General features: G+C 39.2%; 2 protein-coding genes across 5 annotated transcripts in view; one reads left to right on the forward strand and one right to left on the reverse strand.

Moving 5' to 3' along the window:
• LOC127933915 (E3 ubiquitin-protein ligase Siah1) overlaps positions 1-3562 on the forward strand; it is a 29761-nt gene extending 26199 nt beyond the window's left edge. For all 3 annotated transcript variants that reach the window (XM_052531048.1, XM_052531049.1, XM_052531047.1), the window contains one exon: positions 1406-3562. In XM_052531048.1, the coding sequence (XP_052387008.1) occupies positions 1406-2256 (851 nt within the window). In that variant the 3' untranslated portion in view covers positions 2257-3562. The remainder of the gene's footprint in view (positions 1-1405) is intronic.
• Positions 3563-4478: 916 nt separating this feature from the next.
• LOC127933913 (lon protease homolog 2, peroxisomal) lies at positions 4479-22571 on the reverse strand. 2 transcript variants are annotated; one of them, XM_052531046.1, is made up of 15 exons: positions 22235-22571; positions 20183-20417; positions 18095-18226; positions 17858-17980; positions 17605-17771; positions 17308-17402; positions 14607-14865; positions 12704-12845; positions 10622-10772; positions 10317-10443; positions 9733-9837; positions 7515-7680; positions 5565-5772; positions 5206-5390; positions 4479-5097 (listed from the first exon to the last, which is right to left on the reverse strand). In XM_052531046.1, the coding sequence occupies exons 1-15, from the start codon at positions 22465-22467 to the stop codon at positions 4876-4878; spliced, it is 2550 nt and encodes an 849-aa protein (XP_052387006.1). In that variant the 5' UTR covers positions 22468-22571; the 3' UTR covers positions 4479-4875. The 2 variants fall into 2 exon arrangements, with proteins under 2 accessions (XP_052387006.1, XP_052387005.1); XM_052531045.1 differs by having other exon boundaries at positions 7515-7633; positions 9710-9837.
• Positions 22572-23396: the final 825 nt, after the last annotated feature.

A 23396-nucleotide genomic window follows, 5' to 3' on the forward strand; every position in this document is an offset into this window, starting at 1 on the left:
CTTATTATTATATCAGCTACAACTGCTCTGGATATAAACGCATATCTCAACGTGAGCCAGTGTTGTGTCCCGTACTGCTCCTGATGGGCCAACATCCTGCAGAGTTTATTACCAGCCTGCCTGAAAGTTTCCAATAATCCCGAAGACCTTGATTGGCTGGTTCAGATGTGTTTGTGTTGTGAGTTAAGCTCTGCAGAACGTTTGCCCTCAAGGAGCCAGATGCTTCTGAATGGTTGATAGAAATGATGTTCCAGGCCCACAGGATGTTGGTCCAAGAACATGTGTAAACTATGTTAAGCACCTATATATATACATTTGTTGCCATTTCTAATCCCCTGGTCTTTGACTACAAGCCTAGAAAGGCATTGAAGCCGTAGTGCTAGCTTTTGTGCTTGGGCTAATTTTTGCCTCCGTTATTCTACTCAGAGCTGCTCAGTGAGGAAGCTAAAAATACTTGGAGCTTTATCAGAGCAGATGTGTTTACTGGCAGATTCTAAGCCACCTACATACACACACAGCTTGTCATCTATCCACACCCCACCCTCTTTTCTGGCGCTGTCCTTATTCCTCTATATGAGACAATTTACTGTGCTCTGATCCTGCCACACTGCTCCTTTGTATTTTAGTCTCTTTATTTCTCACTTAAATGATGTCCATGTTAAATCTGCAATCAGTCTCTTTTATTTGTTCCCCAGTGCAGATTTACAGTTGCTCTTGTGCTTCTGATGTGTAGATGTAGGTTATAATAGCAGTAGGGTGTTACAGCGCAGGTCACAGCCTTCTTCTGTCATGCATTAGGAAAGAATCCATCCCAAGTCCTATACTTCTCTTCACAGGTCGTCCCATACACATACACCCTTCTCGCTGCAGTTTGTTGCCATAGTAACACTCCTGAAGCAGACATGCGCTCTGGCCTTCTGACTCCACTCTTCATGTCTGGCTTTTTTTTTAAAAAAGACGAAGCATGAATATCGGTGCATTATGCTTAGGCCAGAAATAGCTGCCCCAAGCCTTCCCCAGAGGCCCACATCTGACTTATCGTTGGCGTTAGACAGCTATATCTATGTGCCACTCAGAAAGAACAGGCCTCAGCGCTGCTGAGACTCTCATCATTTATTTATTTGGAGTTCATGCCAGTTGAATCAGCAGAAACATGTACATTTTATCTTGAGGCTACATTTTTAAATGTCTACCGCTTTTGTTCAGGAAGCAGAGGTGCTAAGGTTGTTGCATTGATGCCAGTGGATCTCTGTTGTCATGCGTAATGGAGTTCAGCTGCTGTTGGATTTGGTTTCAGTGCTGAGCTGGTCATGAATGTTCCTTGTAAATGCATTTACCTCCATTTCCTTCTGGCTGTTGGTGTTAACCATGTTATCTCTCTTCTCTGTCTCCCTCTGTTCTTTAGAAATGAGTCGCCAGACTGCCACAGCGCTACCCACAGGAACCTCGAAGTGTCCCCCTTCTCAGCGCGTCCCTACCTTGTCGGGCACCACCGCATCCAACAGTGACCTTGCCAGCCTGTTCGAGTGTCCGGTCTGTTTTGACTATGTGCTGCCGCCCATCCTGCAGTGCCAGAGCGGCCATTTGGTTTGTAGCAACTGCCGGCCCAAACTCACCTGCTGCCCCACCTGCAGAGGCCCGCTTGGTTCAATACGCAATTTGGCAATGGAGAAAGTGGCCAACTCAGTGCTTTTCCCATGCAAGTATGCCTCATCGGGCTGCGAAGTCACCCTACCACACACAGACAAGGCTGAACACGAGGAGCTTTGTGAATTCCGGCCATACTCTTGCCCCTGTCCTGGCGCCTCCTGCAAGTGGCAGGGATCTCTCGACGCCGTCATGCCCCACTTGCTGCACCAGCACAAGTCCATAACCACGCTACAAGGTGAGGATATTGTCTTCCTGGCCACAGACATCAACTTGCCTGGGGCAGTGGACTGGGTCATGATGCAGTCATGCTTCGGCTTCCATTTTATGCTTGTGCTGGAGAAGCAGGAAAAATATGATGGCCACCAGCAGTTCTTTGCCATCGTGCAGCTGATTGGCACACGGAAACAGGCAGAAAACTTTGCCTACCGACTGGAGTTGAATGGCCACCGGCGGCGCCTCACCTGGGAGGCCACGCCACGTTCCATCCATGAGGGCATTGCCACCGCCATCATGAACAGTGACTGCCTTGTGTTTGACACCTCGATTGCTCAGCTGTTTGCAGAGAACGGCAACCTGGGCATCAATGTCACCATATCCATGTGCTGAGAACTAACAACTGCGCATACTTGAACGCATACACACACATACAAACATGAAACCAGACATTTCAAAACACCGCAGGATACCTTGAGTTGTGCTTGGGGGACGGGGGAGTAGCTAACCTAGAGAACTTTTTGCTGTTGCTCGTTCCAAGTAGTCATCAAAAAACAACAACAACACAAAATGTATTGCTTGGAGCTAGGCACATCCAAACCAGAACTCCTGGGTTCTCAATTTTATGCTACAATATTATATAAGTTAAATAATTAGTGTATTCTACACTTTTGAGAGCAACATTCATTGCCCTTGAAGGTATCGGAATGCCATGTTTGTGGAATGGACATTTGAAAATGTGGCATGTGGGACGGGGGTTTGAGGAACGACACGCCAAGCTGGATGGCGGTTGGGAATTTTGATCAATTTTGGAGTGGGTTTGCTCAAAATGTGCAACCCTAAGAGCAAGTTTTTGTTCGTTGTGTTGTTGTTTCCCAAGACGTTTTGCATTTCAGTTCAGATAAAACACTAACTTTTATGTTCAAATATTAGGTTTTGTTTTATTCTAATTTTGCACCCCCTCCCACACCCCCCCTTTTTTGTTCTCTCTAGTTTTTCCCACCTTGAGTATGATACCGAAGGTTCTGGTTATTGGTGCATGACCACTGGATCAGTCATAACAAGTCCAGATTTCATTTTAGAAGTCTTGTTTGTTTCAGCCTGTCGCTGCAGTGTTTCTCCTGTTTGTTTTTGAAGGGATGGCTTGGCACACGCACATCAAGCCAGGTTCTAAAAATAGTCAAGTTTTTGACTAAGCTATACTTCTTTTTTTTATATATACATGTATATCAAGTACTCTTGAAGAAAGATACAAATTGTAGAGAAGTTTGGTTTCCTGACCAGGAAACCCTCAATTACAAACACTGGAGTAAACACTGCATGGAATATCAGACTAGGAACCAGGGCAAGTAATACAGTTATTATAATGAGATTATTGTCATAATTATCATTTTGTAATGACTTATAAGAAAATGGAATGAAAAAGGCTGTTGTAACCTTGTGGCTAATCTTCAGTGTTTGTAGATAGTGTTGTTCTTTAGAAGACCTCAATGTCTTCTTTTCTCTTTTTGTAAGTCGATATTTTTGTTGCTGTTGTTGTTTGTATGTCTGTATTTCTGTTTTTTTGTAAGGATAGGGTGAAGCAAAGCCAAACATCTCTGTGGATACGTTGTACTGTTGCTAGTCCTGATCTCTAATTTTATTTGTTTTATTTGTTTTGTTCTATTTTGCCAGTAAATAAATCTATCTTTTTCATACACTCTGTGAATTTTCTCACTGCTCATTCTAAATTACGGCTGATGGTGATACTGGCTTCATCTGGTTCCCTCTCCACCAAGACTGCTGACAAAGTGGGCAGTCTTATGGTACTACCAAGATCAGAATTAATGGTGTGTATTGTCCTCATGACATGAACATCCTGGGAGGATTGTCACTGAAGGTTTAAGCTGATATGTGTCACTAACATCACCTAATGTGCAGGATGATTCTTCAAATAGCTTTCTGCGAGATTATAGAGAGAGAGAGAGCCAGTGTTGATGGTAAGCATTTGTTTCATGCAGCTCGAGCTACAAATGGCCTATAGCGGTGTCTACATACTTTAGCTTTAAACAGGCTGGGTTTTTTTGTTTTTGTTTTTTTGACCAAAGTGTTGAAAATAGCACTTCTTACGAATCTCTACCCTTCATGTGGAACTGGCAGACTTCTGTGAAAGTGGCTAGTCTGCATCTTACGACATTTCCAAACATGCCTTGTGTTTTCAGGCCAGAGCTGATCAAATGTCAGCTTTGTTTACAGTATAGCATATCAAATTATATTCATGTTCAACTACAAAATTAAGCAATAGTGCTTGGTTTACTTGTCAAGATGTGTCATTACGATAGCATTTTCAGTTGTCCCAATAGCAAAGACAAATGATACTTCAACACTGGTGACAATATTTTAGAAATTTTACATTTTAAACACAACATTATAGAAACCTATGAAGTCACATTTATTTAAAACTCTGATCCAAAAAGATGTAAATATAAATGTTTTTTTGCCAGTATGCTATTCTATGAACAACACTGCAGCGGAGACACTGTGACCTCTTTAAGGAAGAATGAGGCTTGTGGGTGCGACCAGTTCTAGAAACGTTTCCTGTAGCGTTAACGAGTTTTCTGGCAGTTTCAAAGGCATTCATTGGACCGATCCAAATTTATTCCGTTAAATTGTACCTCGTTGTCAACATATTCAAATTTTCCAGTCTTTATAATTAAGAACTTTGACTTTCGTTAATCCATTTCATTTGATGAATAACACTAAATGTGTTTGTTAAATCACAATTTGCATAAACCAGTGCATTTGTATAATTATTTACAGTATAAACATAGATCAACTTTTGTTGTCATTTCTACGGGAACAAAGGTATACTCTTACAATGTCAATCATCTGTCATTAAATCATAAATCAATTAGAGGAAAACGAGTATTGACTTGAATAAAACTGTTTTCCTAGTATTCGGTGGTTTAAGGTGACAAACAATAAGTGCTTAGTGTTAAGCTTCCTCTACGAGTCTGTCTTGCAACTTCAGTGTCAGAGTTTGCTGGCAACTTCTGGATGACGGACAGCCGCGGGAAACCCGCCATCAAAGGCTGCATTCAGGACTTCATCCAAAGTGCTGGCGAAAACGAAATCCAGGTCCGCTCGCACGTGGGGAGGTATCTCCTCCAGATCTTTCTCATTGCGCTTGGGAATGATGACTCGTTTCAGATTGGCCCGGTGAGCTGCCAATACTTTATCCTTTATACCTCCCACCTGTAAAGACAAGATATATCTTGTGGGATCAGACAGTGTATTTTAGCAACTTCCGATGATGAACGGCTTTAAATAAAATCACGTTTTTTTTGTGAGCGTTTTCCTCACCGGCAGCACCAGTCCTCTCAGGGTGATCTCTCCGGTCATGGCCACATCAGAGCGCACCAGCCGCCCGCTCAACAGCGAGGCCAGACAGGTTACTATGGTAACACCTGCGGAGGGGCCGTCCTTGGTGACGGCACCTGCAGGGAAGTGCAAGTGGATATCGGTACCCTCCAGAGGATCAGCGCTGCCTACATCAATCAGACACACACATTGTAATAAATCAGTCTCAGTCAAATCACTGTTGAAAAATCCTTGCTATCACAGAAATAAATTACATTATTCACAATATCACTAACTAAACAGCATAAGAGACTTCTTTCAAAATCTTACCAACTTTAATGTAGCGAACGTCTGTAACTTACCATTAGTGAGGAGGTATGTTTTGGCATTGCTGCGGAGCCAGCTGATGGCTAAATGGGCGGATTCCTTCATGACATCGCCCAGCTGTCCTGTCAGAGTCAATTGACCTTCTCCTTCCATACGACTGGCCTCCACAAACATGATCTCTCCACCCATCGGCGTCCAGGCCAGCCCGATCGCCACACCTGGCAGGGTCAGTCGCTCTGATACCTACAAAGCATACACTGCTCTGGTTACATCCTTAACATACTTATCTTAAAGAGGAGGTCTAATGCTATTTCAAGCATTTAGAGTTATTTACATTGTTAAAGAGTTGGATTCTCATGCTCAAAGTTTCAAAAAACAAGTTGGACTTTTGAAAGAGTATTTCAGTGCCAGAGACACTCCTTCAGGGTTTGTATACGTTTCGAAAAGTTGTGTTTTTTTATTTTTTTCAGAGTATGGTCCTTCATGCATTCTTTAAGGGCAGAATTCCTTGTATAGGCACATCTTCCAGGAAAAGCATGCACACACATCAACCAGAGCGAGAGCATGAGCAGCCCTTCAACATGCTTCATAGGTCGACGGCAGCACTGCACTTGATTAAAGTCAGTAAAGTGTTTGTTCCTGCTTCATTCATGATGATGTCACAGTTTGTAGACGATCGCTAGGCAAATGTGTGCTCGTGACTCTTTATCTCCACACACGGCACGCCTCCAGGAGCTCTACTGTTTTCAGAGAGAAGCGTGAAGCTGTATCTGTCTTTTATGAATCTGATCAAACTAAAGACCCTTCGGAGATGTGGCTGATGCAATACTACTCTATAGGTTCTCAAGATTATCATGAGATTGGCAGAAACCGTGTTATGTCCCCTTTAACATGCCACAAAAAAAAAAAAAAAACAATATGAAGCTTATATCTTAGAAACTTAGAAGCTGTTTTTTTTTTATCTTTTTCTTATGATTTTGTTATTCCCAACACATCTAGAAGAAGATTTTGCCCCATTATAAGTAATCCTGACTTTCTTTTTTTTTAAACCATTAACCTTTCTCTGTTTGTATATTTTGTTTACAACTAACTGCAGAAAGCCGAGTGCTAAGGAAGTCTTTGAAGGAGAAGATGTGTGTGATAGTTCAGCAGAACTCAAACAGGCTGACTTTGGCTGTTCTCTCCCTGTCCCGTCCCCATAGGCATGGCAGGAATGCAGCCTCCATTATGGAGAAGAGCGAGCACTTCGCCTCAGAGAAACACAACTGCACACCACAGAGCACACAAAGCCAGGGGCTAGCAGTCCGAAAAGATTGTGGACAAACGAAGAACAATACATGACTAATGACAGGACTGCACTGAAAATGACATAAGCCTTCAATTTAAAAGAACAAAGACTACTAGACTTTTAGATTTTCTGAAGAAAATGTAAGTGATGCTTGCTCATTCAAACCCTGCAGTCGTGATGCTTGGGTGTTTTGGTAGTTGCTAGTCCTCAGAAGCATACTCCCAAATCCTTATGATATGCTGGTCCCTAGACATACTGTACACTATCATTCAAAGGTACAGTGTCATGGAGATTAAATGTCTCTTTTTCCCATCAAGACTGCATTTACTTTCATTTAAAAAAACTAATATTCTTAAATATTACTACAATTTATAATATATTTATCTGAATATATTTAAAAAATGTAATTTAGTCCTGTGATGCAAAGCTGAATTTTCAGAAGCCATTACTCCAGTCTTCAGTTCAAATCATTCTAATATACTGATTTGTTGCTCAAGAAATGTTTATTATTACTTTCAATGTTGAAAACGGTTATGCTACTTAATATATTTTTTTTTTTGTGAAGACACAAAAAATACTTTTAACTTCCTTTTATGAATCATACACAAAAGTGGAGAGACTTAAAGTGCTTTCAACAATTTTAGTAACATTTCCTGAACAGACACAAGGAGCCTTCAGGCATTTTTTTGATACTAACCTCCATTTCAAAGACTGGCGGTCCAAGAATATCCTTAAGGGCAATGGGGTCAATAACAATTGGCATCTCTGGAGGTGCCGCTATCCCAGAATCCTCCTCCTTGTTCTCTGTATTCTGGTCTGAAAGATACAGAGATCTTTGGTGGTGGTTTTTAGTCCATTTAACACTCTGGCGTGACAATTGAGACAAGGTGGTTGACATTTCATGAACTAAAAGTAATCTCCATAAATCCATATCCATAAATTACAAGTCAAAAATTTAAGCTAAAAATGTTTATCATGCTGACACTTCCATTATGATGTCTAGTTGAGGCTTTACATTAAGGAAGGTGACAGACTTTGAAAAGAGAAGCAAGAAAGAGAGCTGTCGAAAAAAATGGAGATTTATAGGCTATAGAAAAATGCCACAGGGGTTAAGCTAAGGGAGAGGAGCAGGTGCTATCTTAATTTTAGGAGGAAACAATGAGGTATTAAAGGTTTTAATATCATGCATTATAAAGAAAGCAGCTTCAGGGTGTATTTACTTTCAGTGCTCATCTGTGTGTGTGTCTATTGTTTGTTTTTAATTGTGAGTGTTGTGAATTAGCCCTTGGCAAGACAATGATTTACATGCTCCTTGCTGCCCACAAGTCATGTGACTAGACTGTTAATGACAGACAGAGGAGGAGCATCATGTTCTGAAGACCAAACAAGGAAAGTGCATGCCATTCTGAGGCATTTTTAGATTTTATTGTGCAAGATTAATGCACATTTCTAGGAAAAAAAGTTTGCTATTACAATAATTCACCAAAATGTTGTACCTTTCCCCACCTTCTTTTCTGATATCATAGATCAAAGCAGACAAATAATATTAACTAAACTATATTGTTTCACCAGGATAACTGAAATGATGTAGTTGTGACTCATCTTGTGACTCATAGCTAAACTGTTTTGTTACTTCATTTTGTGGTTATATAAGTTCTTATTCATTAAAAAAGTATCCAAGTATTATTTTAATGTTATTCAAATTTTCATGTATTATATATATATATATATTTTTTTTTTTTTTTTTCACATAAGAAAGCATAATGTATATAAAATGTATATAATTAATTTTAACTGATTTTAATTATTTAATTTTATTTAGACATAATGAAATTAATAGTGCTTTTGAAAAATGTTTCAAAATCATGCAGTAGTAGTTTAAGTGGGATGGAGTTGGTCACATGACCAGCCAAACTGTACTTACCTTATTTTATAATCCTGTTGTTAGATGCCATTAGTAACTGAAAACTTTTGCAAGAATCTGCACCAACAGTTTATTCAGTATTAATCAGCACAACAAAAAGTGCACCTTTAAAGAGTATCAGACCTATGTTCCTTTATGAGGAATCAGAGGGCAACCTGAATAACCAACTCTTTCATTTCCCTGGAGGTTAATGCAGACAGTGAGCCATAAGAAGACTAAGATGCACTAAATGTACTGAAAGAGTTAAGATAACAGCAGGAAGCACATGTGACAGCTGTCATGATGTTCAGACTAAGAACAACACCTGCTACGGCGAGAGGCAACATAGAGCCTGAGAGACTGAATATAAAATAAAGCGCTCATGCACTCATTTCTAGGCTTTATTCTGGCAACATGGATAGCAAAAGAAAACCCCTGACCCTCATCTCTCTAAATCTCATCACAGACATGGGCCATGCAGGAGAGGACTGAGAAGCAGAGCTGGGCTCAATCAGAGTCTGAACAGAGCGTGAACTGGCCATGCTATTACTTCTGTTACAGAGCAACAGCTGCAGCGAGACATGAAGGAGGGGGCCTAAGGCCGTCTGTTAGCATGCTTTACCCTCCTCCACCCCTCGGGGGGCCCGTGCTTAGAGAGATTGATGACCAGTATGTGCATGTGTGTGCTGAGATTCTCATAATGTGTGAGAATAGTTTTCTGACTGTACGTTTGATCATTTCTCAGCATGGGTTCCCTACACACCCTCTTTAGTCTGAACACAGTTCTAGGCACAGTTCTATCACACTGTGGGCGGAGTTAGTCATCGAGACACAACATAGACAAGAGCACACTGGGACAGCCTGTTTTATCTTGGCCCAAGGGCTATTATCATCAATCCTGAGTCTACGAGTGAAGCAGAGCCGGGGAAGCTGGTGTATGCCAGCCGTAAACAACAATGATGTGTGAGATGAAAAAGTCTCTGTTTTACCCGCATGTTGTTCAGAGGGCGACTCTGCTCTAGAGACCTTATGACCTTCAGCGACCTTCACAGCCACCGCTCGACAGATGGCCCCGATCTTCCTCTCCAAAGAGCGCACGCCTGCCTCCCGTGTGTACCTACAAACACGTTCACACACAAATCACTCATTGACTGCCAGCTCCGCTGGGCCGGGGCCATGCATTGATTGCTTTTTAGCAGATAATCATCCCCAAAATTAGCAACCTCTGAGGTAATTGATTTGCTTGCTCTGCAAACGTCTCTAATTGACTATCCCTGATGGACTACAGAAGAGAAGTTTGGCAGCCTGTCATAAGATACGGTTCAGAAGGAGAGTGTGGGACAGCAAAGGATAAAGTTTACAGGAGGAGACCCCGCTGGACAGCACCATCTGTGACCCAAGCTGCCCCTCTGTTTCACACCATAAACTCTTAAAGCGGTGAGACACTGCTTTCTCTAAAATGTTACACTCTCCTCTGGCCTGAATGATACTCCTTCCAATATACAGCGTATGCATTCAAATCTACTCCATTTCAGAATGTTCTGCAAACTTTTTACAGCATTGAGTGCTATTATATATTTGCGCGTGTGTGCATACTTGCTGATGATATCTTTGGTGGTGTCCTGTGGGATCTGGAGCTGTTGTGGAGTCAGTCCATGTTGCTCCAGCTGATGAGGGATCAGGTGCCGATGGGCGATCTCTACCTTCTCCTCCTGGGTGTATCCTAATGAGACACGCATGCTGATATTCAGGACACAAGTATTTAACTACAAAACCATCTGCTCCGTTGTAGGGTAAGGTCTATTGTGTCGAGATAAAATAGCCAGGAATTAATCACTTAAAAATGTCACATCGTCAATGCCACGTCCTGCTGTCTTTTTAGTCTGAATTTGAACTCTGACCTTGCACCTGGAGGACTTCCATTCTGTCCAGTAAGGCAGGAGGGATGGTGGCCGTGGTGTTTGCTGTGGCGATGAAGAGCACTTGTGAGAGGTCAAATGGCACGTTGAGGTAATGGTCGGTGAAGCTGTGGTTCTGCTCTGGGTCCAGAACCTGATGAAGAACACGGTTTATGGGGGGAGGGGCTTCTTAAAAATGCATAAAGAGTTCAAATTCAGCATATTGCATAAGGAATGTTTTATCACAGAAGTCAGATTGTAAGTAAGAGTGGGTACTTTCACCACATGTCAAATGGATCTCATGAAGATGAACAGAAATGGCTCTAGCCTGAGGAGGTAACCATAGCAACAGGAGGCTGCTCAAACCCCGTCTGTGAGAATCAGCACTGGATGGTACATTAACAAAACTAACATTGTCGTCATTTATTATTTCATTAAGGCCTCCAAAGTGCTCTAAAATGTCCAAAGGCCGTATTTCTATTTTTCAGCTGGATAAAAACCCTTTGGTGGACACACGGCCTGACAGTTCTAGCTTTTATATAATATATAAGATATAACCAAAAAATGACTTGCGGTTCAGTGAGAGTCAGGTAACAGCTTTGACTGATTCACTGACTGAGCAAGTATGAGTCAGACTGCTGAACTCACATGCAAGTTTTGTGAAACTTTATGAATGATAACCAGTTCATATTAGTCATTTGTTTGTGAATCGGACATTAAAGCTTTTCATTAAAGTTTTCATTGTTGCAGGAAGGAAATACTGTAAAGGTGCGGTCACATTTACCAGTGTTTGGTGAATGTTTGCTGTAGAGTCGTTTTAATAAGAATCCGTTTCGCTGGGAGGGTGGAAAGATTTGTCAATGAAGATTTCGCAACGGGTTAAGTTGGTCATGAGAATGATCTGTCGCTTTGACTAAAAGAAAGCTGTCTGGATTGAAAGTAACTTCTAAGCTGTGCTAATGTGGACACTCCTTAAAGTTTTAATTCAATTACACCACTTCACAAGATGATATTTGGCCAAAAAAAAAAAAAAAAGAGTTAGCCTATTTGTTTAGAAAATAACGCACCTCTCCAAGATGCATCATTTGTGGTATTATTCATAGGGTTAAAGGTTTAAAACAATATCACAACAACTATAAACAACCACTTTAAAACTATTTATTTTGATATACTTCCTTATCCTTCACCAAATTAAGCATGCTTGCTCTCAGCTAAATCACAGAGTTTTCTGTTGAGCTTGCCAGGTAATGTCTGCCCTGTGATGAACTTCCATATATCTCTCACTATCTGGAGTACAATGAAAAGGCCACACGCTTTGCAGCACGAGATGAACGTCACTCCCCCGATGGTTTTTGCGTGGAGATCTTCTGATTACAGAATGCAGACCACTGTTCTTTGGTGAAACTGCAAGATGCACATGCCAGCAGACAAGAGGATTACGATCAAAGATATACAGATGTTCAGTACTTCACAAACAGCTGCGTCACGGGAGATATTTGGCTATTTATCTCAGTGAAAACAAACTGGCTCATGTGCAATCAAGTGTTTGCAAATTGTGATGCATGTGTGATACTGTACACAGACAGGACAAAAAAATGATTACCTTCTACCCATGGTATGCATGCACTTACCTTGTAGACCACACACAAGCAATTGCGAAAAACATATTCTTTCAGTATTGTGGCATATAATGTAATGCAGTGAGTCTGGGTAATACCACACTGAAACACAAAGATCTGCCCTGAAAGAAATATATGTCGGTTTTGCACTATTCCATCTCCAGTTTATCATAGTCCATCCACATTATTAATATCAATAATACCTTCAAATTTCAAGCCTTTTGGAACAGTTTACATGATAAGTCAAAACTGATAGCCTGAATGCACTGTAAGTCGCTTTGGATAAAAGCGTCTGCTAAACGCATACATTTAATTTAATTTTTTATTTAACATTTTTTGCCTTAACAATTTATCTATCCTTCTATCCATTGTTTCATCCATCCATCCATCAAGCATGCAACCCATGTTTGTCTGTGTTTTTTTTTTCTATATACACTAAATATATACATTATGTAGTGCCTCTCACCTCCAGCAGGGCGGCAGCAGGATCTCCCTGCAAGCTCTTCCCCAGTTTGTCCACCTCGTCCAATAAAAAGACAGGATTGTTTACCCCAACAGTCTTCAGTCCGTTTATAATACGACCAGGCATGCTACCTACGTACGTGCGCCTGAGAATGGAGACACATGGAGATAAAGCGGGAGTGGGAAGAAAGTAGCAAGAGGGACAGATAAAAAAAAATGGAGTGGAAAATGATGAGAGGAGTAAAACAGATCTGTATCAGAGCTCTGGTGGGCAAACAAAAGAAAAGATCACAATCATCCTACATAGCAACCTGAAGGGCAACTGTTTTGACACAGTCCCATTCAGGACGCTGTTGGTTGTCAGTAGGTGTTACTGCCCCTAGAACATAACTGATGGGCTGCATAACAGGTTACAGCGTGAATCACAAATGCAATTTGAAAATTACAAAAATAAACGAATAACTTCTTGATAATGTTGCTGGATGAGGCTTGAATGCATTTGATGTGATTGATAACACTAAAACTTGCATTTGGTCCAACTGAACTGACAAAAGGGCAGGATGCGAACACAGACAGGATTAAAATCATTGGGGGCTGTAAGACTGTCATTAAACTTCATAAACCATACAGTAGTAAACAAACGCAGACTCTTTTAAAGAGACTTCTAATTAACAAGTCTAGCAAAAGGCTGTTTGTCTTAAGGAGGATTTTTTCATGTGTGAGTGTAAGGTCTGATATTAACCATCCAGAAAACACAGAGGCTCATCCTGGCCTGCAGGGTGTCATGATTGTTATCACCTACTAGTTTCTATAGTGACAAGAGATCAGAGGGAACATCAAAGAAGTCATCAGTGCAGGTCATGGTTTAAAGTTTCTCTTGTCATTGAAGGGGCACTACGCCACGTCTCTTTGGTGGGTTCCTCATAGTCTGATTCTTCAGTCTGACACATTAGCATCGCTGCATGCTTTACATTATGGTAATGACTCAACATTTGATGGCAAAAAAACGCCTGAATGGCTATATTGAGTTTCAGCAACTGAAGGATCTTGGATAAGTAACGTAACACCAAGGGTAATCACAGTAACACCAGGCTGGGGTTAAAAGGTTTTAGCAACGCACTGGAAATAAGGCATTTTTTTTACAATAATCTTAACAGCTGGATGATGCTTACACAGTACACACTATCGTACAAAAGTTTGGGGTTATTATGATTTTTTTTCTTTTTAAATAATTTAATACTTTTATTCAGCAAAAATGTAATAAATTGCCCCCCCCCCCCAAAAAAAAAATAGATCAATAAATATTGTTCTTTAATTCAGCAAAGAATTCTGGAAAAATCTAATCCATCACAGTTTCCCAAAAAATATTAAGCATGTTTTCAAAATTGACAATAATAAGAAATGTTTCTTGAGTACCAATATTAGCATATAATAATGATTTCTGAAGGATCATGTGACAATGTGGACTGGAGAAATCGCAGTTGAAAATTCAGCTTTGGAATAAATGCATCACAGGAATAAATTACATTGTAAAATAGAAAACAGTTTTTTAAAATTGTAACAATATTTCACAATATGATTTTTAATTGTATTTTTGATCAATCAAATGCAGCCTTGGTGAGCAAAACAGACTTCTTTTTTTAAAAACATTAAAAAATCTTACCAAGCCCTAATTTTGTACAGTAGTGTATATTAAAGTGTGATTAGGCTTTTGATTATCAATCTGATGTCTTGCGCCCACACAGCTTATTCTTGCCAAGAATAGCCCACTTAAACAAGTATCTGTCTGATCTGCATGCAAAATGACCAACCGCAGTTTCTTTCTCAAACTGAGACTATATGTGTCATATATCATTCCTATTTGAAGATCAGACACTAAGTGTACTAACTGTATGATGACCTCTCACCTGTGGCCCCGGATGTCAGACTGATCACAGACTCCCCCCAAGGCAATGCGATGGAACTCTCGACCCAGAGTGCGAGCGATGGAACGCCCAACGCTGGTCTTTCCCACACCAGGGGGTCCCACAAAACACAGTATGGGTCCCTTAAGGGTGCTCTTGAGCTGCCGCACAGCCAGATACTCCAGCACCCTTCTCTTCAGCTTTTCCATGGCATAGTGATCATTATCCAACAGCACCCGTGCCGCCCGGATGTCCAGGCAATCTGATTAGACAACAATGAAAGACACTAAAGAGTAAAAATAAAGCAGTTAATCAAAATAATGCAGCACTATTCATGACCATCACTACATGTCATGACCCATGAGTGGTGCTGTTTCCAAATTTTTTATTTTATTGATCAAATAAAAAACATCCTTGTACAAGATATACAAGTATTATGACAGCACCGTTGCTGCAGCCCTCGATTGCACGCATATTGTACAATTTCTGTGAGGAATGTGAGTATTTTATCAAAGACATATGCATTTCCACTGCCTGATGTAATAAGATACAGACATAAATGCAGCTGTCTCATAAAGTAAACTTAAACCGGGCACAGAAATTTCTTTATGGTTCTCACAAATCTTAGATTGACTATTCTGCATTTACAGGAGAACATTCCTGTAAGGCCAGACCACTCTATTCCCAGCTTTCAAGCTCCGATCTAAACCACTAAATCAGTTTTCTTCTAATGCAGTCCCACTCTTGAGTGCTGAGCTTGAAAGACTGGGAAATGTACATGAGACTTTCCCAGCAGAATTCCAGCCCCAAGGTCTGTTACACATCTAGCAAGGGAAATTCAGAGGTGTGTGTGTGTGAGCACTTTCAATCACATGTGAATGTTTGTTTGAGCCCTTCATGGATAGGCAGAGATCTCATTTCAAGGCTAGCTATGACCTTAGGATAGTAAGTAATGCATACACTTTTGTACATGCTTTTGAGCATGCCAGTAAGTAGTTAAAATTAGTTGCATTCCAACACATGGAATAATTATAAAACACAGAACATGAATGAATAAAATGGTATGTTTAATGGTTCTCAGCATATGGTCAAACACTCTAGCTGTGCTTGGCAAGATAATTTGCTATACTTGAGTTCTCTGAGTTCTCCATATTGCCATGGAGAACATGACAAGAATAACACATGTAAACAGCTCAAATCACTCTCCAACCCTACACTGAGAGCAATTCATTTCACATAATGTGGTAAAAGACTCCCTCTACTGGTGGCTCCTTTAAAATGTTGTTAGATTAAATTGTTTATTGATTTATCTATTTAAATACACAGTCAACTCAACTAAAAGCTAAATATTTAAATACATTTAACATTCTATTAAACTTTTTAAAAATATTTTTAACCAGTTTATTATACATATACTGGTAACAATTACATAGGCCATTTAGAAAAATACTACCATTCAAAGGTTTATACTGTAATACTGTGAAAAAATAATAATATTGAAATAGAAAATAATAGGGTTACATTTGAATATATTTTAAAATGTAATTAATTCCTGTGAGGGCAAAGCTGAATATTCAGCAGCCATAACTATATATATATATATATATATTTTTTATTTTTATTTTTTGAGAATATGAGCAATAGTAAGTTCAAAACAAAAGCAAACTTAGCATTTGATAAAATATAGAAAATAGTATAATATACTACTTTAAGGTTTGACATTAATATTTGTACTAATTAATAAGTGACCAACGTCATTTGCAAAATTCCTTCCTGAAACATAAGAATACATTAGGGGTGTAACGATACGCGTATTCGTATTGAACCGTTCGGTACGACGCTTTCGGTTCGGTACGCGGTACGCATTATGTATACCGAACGGTTCGTTGGAGTATTTAATTATATTTGAAAAAAAAAAAAAAAGAGAGAGAGAGAGAAATATAATGATATGCGTTCAACAAGGTAGCCCAATAACCCAAACAACGTAACAGGCAACGCCCCTGACACTCCCGAAGAAGAAAAAAACACCATCTTATATGTTTATGTTAGGCTACTCAGCAGGCGCTCGCTCACTCAGTACGCGCTGAAGGCTCGTTGCAAAATAGCCAATGCGTTTAACAGACTAGAAATGAGAAGATCCTCCAATAACCAACAGGTCTGGTGTTTGGGTGCACTTTGGATTCCCTTTAAGCTATAATGGTGATGGCAAGAGAGAGGTTTCCTTTCCAAAGCGCTCGGGCAGAAGCGCTCATGAGGCGTCTGTCTTTGCTAAGCAACAATGACGTGCTCTCTCCATGAGACGCGGAAATTTCAGCGAAGGATAAATGGATTTGCAGCTCTAAAAATCGCTTGCAGTAGCTCTGCTACTGAATTTATTTCAAAATTGCAATCCATATACAACTATGATCAGCTGATCCTTCATCTTGGCTGAGCTCTCAACGTTGTTACGGGAAAGGATGAAGCTGATTGGTTGGTTCTTGTCACATGACCCGCGGTGCGCTTGCGGCATTCTGAAAAGTTGAGATGTTTTTACATTTTGCTGTATCTAAAACGTATCGAACCGAACCGAACCGAACCGTGACATCAGTGTATCGTATCGAACCGAACCGTGAATTTTGTGAACCGTTACACCCCTAGAATACATGTATACAAAAATACAATTACATACAAAAAAATACAACTGCTGTTCATTTTGCTTTCTTACCTGTAGAGCTTTTGCTCCAGGGAAGCTCTACCATCATCTCCAGGTAGTTGCGGGTGAGGGCATAGTCTGGCATGGACTGTGGCATCTTTTTTAATCTGTGGCCAAAAAAAAAAAAATGTCATTAATGTGTTATTAATTAAAATAATGCTTAAACTGTAAAGAGAATGACTTATTTAGTTATAATACATTTCAAGACAACAGAACAGATGTGGACATTGGTCAGTGAAAAGCCCCTCGCTGTCTAGCATGCAGCCAACTATGAAATGTGGTTTCCTCTAAAAAATTACCAGAACGTACCGTTTTAGCTCCTTGAGACACACACGCAGTGCTGCTTCCGGCATAGCTGCCGCCTTCACTTTCTTCTCCAGAACAGCTGTGTCATCACCATCTTCGTCCTCCTCCTCCTCCTCATCCAGTGAGAACTGACGGCCTGGGAATACACCACCTTTACGGATGGCCAGCACCTAGGAGAAAGAAGAAGGATACTGTTATAGGACAGGAAATGTGGAGGAGGGTGTTTGTGAGGCAGAGGAAAGATATGTTGGCCTACTCTCTTGTCATCATCAGGTCTGAGTTTGCGGGTCTTTTGCAGCAACTTGAGCCCCTCAATTTGTCTGGTGAGTAGGGGAAGGGCCTTCTTAAACCGTTCCTCCAAGTCTACCGCATCCAGCACCTGACAACAAACCAAAATATTATAATAACTGCATATTTAGTTTGGATAGTGTGGTGTCTGATCACACTAGGCAAATCATTTATGACTGAAGAATAACTCTTTTTACTGTTGCACCTGCAGTTTCTCTTTGTTGGAAGTGCGGATCATGGCGGCTAAGACATCCGGCAGGGTTTCTTTAGGGAGACTGTCCAACAGCCGCCTGAGTTTAGCCACCACAGGCACTGACATGTCCAACATCCCAACCAGCTGGACAAAGAGAGACCAGAAGATACTGTCAGTTAACTGAATGAAAAGCCTACATGCAATGAATCATCCTGTAGCATTTGGAAAAGAATGAAGCCTTTATATTCATTCAGTGTTTAAATGATGACTCACTGTATAGATGACTCGTGCCAAATGGGAAAAAAAGAAAAACTCACAGTCACATTCATCTTTTCTTCAGCCATGAAAAAAATATCTCTTTGAATATTACTATTGTTAACATCTCTGAGCAATATCTTTTTATCTAAACCATAGTCCATGACAAAAAAAATGTATCAAATGAATAAGTTGGAGTTATTGAAAAAAAGACTTAAAAGAAGAACATTTATGAACATTCAGATTATTTATGTATTTATTATTTATGTTACAAAATGTTGTTCTTTTGAACTTTCTTTTCATCAAAGAACCAAAAAAGTAACATGGTTCTTTCAGAAATATTAAACAGAACAACTGTTCTGTTCACTGGAAATAAGAAATATTTGATTAATGAATATACAGCGCTTTTTTGTGTATTGTAAACCAAATTCTTTTTTTGTATTTTTCTTTCAAAATAACGGAGTTCATTTAGAATTATTACGCTTTTAAAGAACAAGCAGAAGATATGCCGATTTCTCTGGTAGTGGGTGGGGCTAATGCACGAACAGCAATCTCATTGGCTGTCACTCATCTATTACTGTCCGTTTTATTATTTTCTGCGATTAATCGCAATTAATCACACTGTTATGCACAAAACTAACAATGCATCCAGAAGTAGTGTATTGTACACTATCATTTAAAATAGGCCTCCTGCTATATGAATAAAAGTCTAATAACATTTGGTATGCAAACACTTTAAACAAATAAGGTGCTTTTTACAGTAATGTTCCTTTTATTGTAGCCTAAATCTTAACTTATAAAAATGTAATTAAATTAAATTAAATATAAAACAAGTAATTTGTCACTGCCAGGACATTAACGTTTTTATAGACGATACTTTATAGTTTGTTTTAGAAAAACAAGTTATGATCAGAGTCCAGAGCCTCGATCATAACATTATAAAAGGCACCTTCCTATTAGAGATCTGCACGATCACGGGACCCATCGCAGCAGAGTGAGGCATGGGACAACACTTGATGTGTGGGTAGAGACTCGTGTGCGAGGGATGCGGGAGAATAATTAGGGTGTCTCACACTAGGCAATCTTAGCCGTGCCAGAGCACGTTTGACCCCCAAAGCCTGGTTCATTTCACTAGTATGATCACTCTGTATAGCAGTCCCTGGCTCGGTTGGAAAGGTGGGCCAGAGCGGGGATCAGTTATATAGGGTTTAGATCAGTTAGTGTGAGTGCTAAAAGTGCTGGAATGCAGATCTTCTGATACATGCTGCATGATTGTGTGAATATTTCTAGCAGCAAAAGCAATATACCAGTAAAGCGATTTATTTTGAGAGGGACGTGTGTGGTACCACGTCCCATATGACTGAAAATAATAAACCACAAAGTTAACAAAACGATTCACTCCACTGTGTTGAGCAAGTTCTTCTCTGCTGTCTTCACATGCTTTCGGAAACGTCCTATTTCTAATTTATAAAGTGACATTATAATGAGCTCGTTGCACTGTTAAAAATAACAGTGGACAGTGGTTTGTGAATGTTGATGCTAATTTGATCCGGCCCTGTGACCCATGGTTTGTCTGTATGTGTATTGGACATTCATAATAACAACAAAAAAGCATTAACATGCAATAAAATAATTGTCAGTGTTAATCAATAAATGCATAAATGTGATGATAACGCGTTAACTTGTCCAGCGCTAATTATATAATTATATTATATTATACACAGGTGTATCAAATGAATAATATTTGCGATTTCAGGAAGCTGTGGCAATAGCCTGCACGGCATTTTTATAGACTATTAACAGAATCATCTAAACACAAACGGACATCCCTTTATTACTAGTGACCTGTACAGCTGCCTGATAGAACCTCTGTGACAGCTCCCCCAGCTCTCCATCAGCCTGATCTCCTTCGGTGTACTGCTCCAGTTTGTCTAGCTGTTCCACCTCTGCCACGGGGAAGGGTTTCTCTCTCAGCAGCTGGCTCACACGGAAGCGACACAGCCCCGTAATGAGCAAAGTGTAGTGCGGTTTCGGCCAGTTGCTGCCCACAACCTGAACCGCCAGTCCTGCTGTGCCAATACTGAGAAAACAGAAGTAGAAATAAAGTAATGAGGTCCGAGTTTTGTTTCCTGTCAAATCCTGTTTGTGATACCGGAGTAGGTTTTATGCCAACCATGACATCTAACAGAGGCACGCACACACGCACGCACACACACACACACACACACACACACACACTGAACAGTGATTATAAATAATAACAATACTTTAATCAACATTATCTTATTTAAATTAAAAATTATTCTAGACATTGAAATTATAGATTAACAAAGTTAAAATTTGAATGAGTTAATGAACAGAAATGTTCTTCATAAAGGGAACATATCCTTTATGCAGAACATATCTGCACATTCAGGTTGAGGGAAGACACATGGTTTTGCATATTGGAAAAAAACTGTCTGTGTGTTAAAACCTAGTGAGCTAGAAATACTTTCATGATTTTAAAAATAATTTTCACTGTTTCCCACACATATATTTAACTTGGTTTTACTATTTTACTATTTTAATTAGTGGAAAATCTCCCCTCACCCCACACGTTTCATATCCACTCATTCTGTGTGGGCTACAACCGTTTCCTCTCACTGAAATTCCCACATGACATTAATGATATTTTTTTTTCATTGTATTTAATTTAATTTCCATTAAATTAATTGGGATGCCTCCTCACAGGAAGAAAAGTCAGAGAACATTATTTGACATAGTATTCAATATATAGATTTTACTAGTATCAGAAATATCTGTCTCATTCACTATGAGAAAGCAAAGAGAAATCTACCATTTAAATGCTGTAATTTTGCATAATTTATAGTACATTATATGAGTATGTAATTAATTGCAATAGTAGCCTAGGTAATTAAAATTATTTTCAATAAATAAAAATATTGTTAAAAATCACACATTATTTGTTATTTGTCACAAGTAGTAGACCATTTTGTGTCATCCCCGGCTACCACCGCGAGTATAGTCTTTTTCAAACCTGTGGGATGCTTTGAATTTTAGATCCATTGCTGGGGAGGATTTCTAAATGTATAGTGGATTCAGCTTTCTAAATCACCAAGCAGAGAATAACCAAAGATATTTATATTTGATAGGTTATTAAAAAACATTTACTTTTAACATTACACACGCACATATATATATATATATATATATATATATATATATATATATATATATATATATATATATATATATATATAATTATTATTATTTTTCCATGTTTTGATAGGTTATTAAAAAACATTTACTTTTAACATTACACACGCACACACATATATATATATTTATATATATATATATATATATATATATATATATATATATATATATATATATATATATATATATAATTATTATTATTTTTCCATGTTTTTGCCTGACTAAGTCACTATGTTTTCAGAAACTGCCATTGATTACTGACAGAGCATATCAGACTCACAAGGTTAAAGTCCAACTACTGCTCAAACGATAATTTAAGAAAACAAACACTGCTACTACTAGTCTCTTATCATGTAAGAACATAACCAAATAGACAACAATGTAGTATAATGTTTAATTTTGAGCATCACTCAACCACACATTCAGAGGGTAAAGTACAGTAAATATAAAATAGTAGCGTGTCTTGTCATCACCCTTAAAAATATGACCATGGTAATAATGTAAAGTGATGCATTACTATAAACTAAACTTTACAATAGAATAAAAGTTACGCATTGCATTGTGTTATAAAGTCATAAGAAATGACTATGGGACCTCCTTCAAATGGATTCAGAACGAGACATTAGCCCCACACTGGGTCTGCAGCGGGTTTGACGGTCTCTGACAGCACAGACGCACCTATGTAAGGACGGGAGCTCATCGCTGTCGTGCTCGGGGTCTCTGGTGTTAGGAATAACCCCGATGATGGTGCTTTTTAGCGAGGTTCCCTTCAGCAGTCTGCTCTTGACTAAGTGCATGTTTCTCGCCGTGTCGACGCTGATTCTCATGGTCGAGCCCGGTAACAGCACTCCATCGTGAGTGCACAGCAAAGGCAGTCGGCTGGGGATTTGAATACCACTGTTTGATGACATTTTGCAGGGCTTGGATAGACGTTTAAAGTGTAAAGCTATTAATCGCAGTGAACCAAGGTGCAAGGAACGCCTTCATCGTATGACAATCTGGGACGAATGAAATCAGAAAGTTGGAACTACGGCAAGTGCAGTAGGACAATATTGGTGTATGCAAACGGAAACTCCTACTTTTTGAGAAACCACGCGGAATGCTGCCAAATGTACACTGTGTTCTCTTTCTTTGTAGAGTGTTTACTTAAATATACTTTTGGGGAGCGTTTGAAAACTCAGGAAAGACCGGGGAAATTTGAGGCGGTCGAGACAGAATCTTTATAGATGGGCCAGAATCTCCTCTGGCCCAGTGAACAACGAGGAGCCTGGGCCCCATCAACAAACTTACAAAAGAGCTGCTATTAGACAAATTATTCATGTTTAATTATATATATATATATTCTCTATTTAGCGTTTTTTTAATTTATTTCTGTTTCAGTTAAACTTATTTTATTTCTGTTACACTGCAAAAAATAGCTTATCTTATTAAGTATTTTGGTTTTGTTTTTAGTAAAATATCTTACAATTCCTGAAGTTAAATATTCTTAAAGCAAGAATATTTTACTTACACCACTGGCAGATCATTTTACTTGTTTTAAGCAAAATGCACTTAATCTTGTTTTGTTTCCCCCTTGAGAATCAAGACTAAATATTTTAAGTCATTTGGCTTATCTAGTAAAAGTATCTTGATTCAAGAATTGTAAGATATTTTGACTAGAAACAAGACAAAAATAGTGTAGTTTCCAAGGCAAGTTTTCTTCTGTTTTAGTTGATATTTTTAATAAATAATTTTTATATTTTATTTCAGCTTTTTTACTTGAGATGTTTTCACTGATATAGTCAAGCCAACAGGTACTGTATGTGTGTGAAAGTAGAAAGTGTGTTTCAAAAGAAACCAA

Source organism: Carassius gibelio, chromosome A18, assembly GCF_023724105.1.
Source record: "Carassius gibelio isolate Cgi1373 ecotype wild population from Czech Republic chromosome A18, carGib1.2-hapl.c, whole genome shotgun sequence".
Lineage (NCBI taxonomy): Eukaryota > Metazoa > Chordata > Actinopteri > Cypriniformes > Cyprinidae > Carassius > Carassius gibelio.

Excerpts from the sequence above, each read along its gene's own strand:
- LOC127933913 (XM_052531046.1), bottom strand. The coding sequence starts at position 22,467 with ATGTCATCAAACAGTGGTATTCAAATCCCCAGCCGACTGCCTTTGCTG. Across the intron at positions 14,866-17,307 it reads CTGGAGCAAAAGCTCTACAG|ATTGCCTGGACATCCGGGCG; the intron begins GTAAGAAAGCAA and ends TTGTCTAATCAG. Across the intron at positions 9,838-10,316 it reads ACCAAAGATATCATCAGCAA|GTACACACGGGAGGCAGGCG; the intron begins GTATGCACACAC and ends ACGTGTTTGTAG.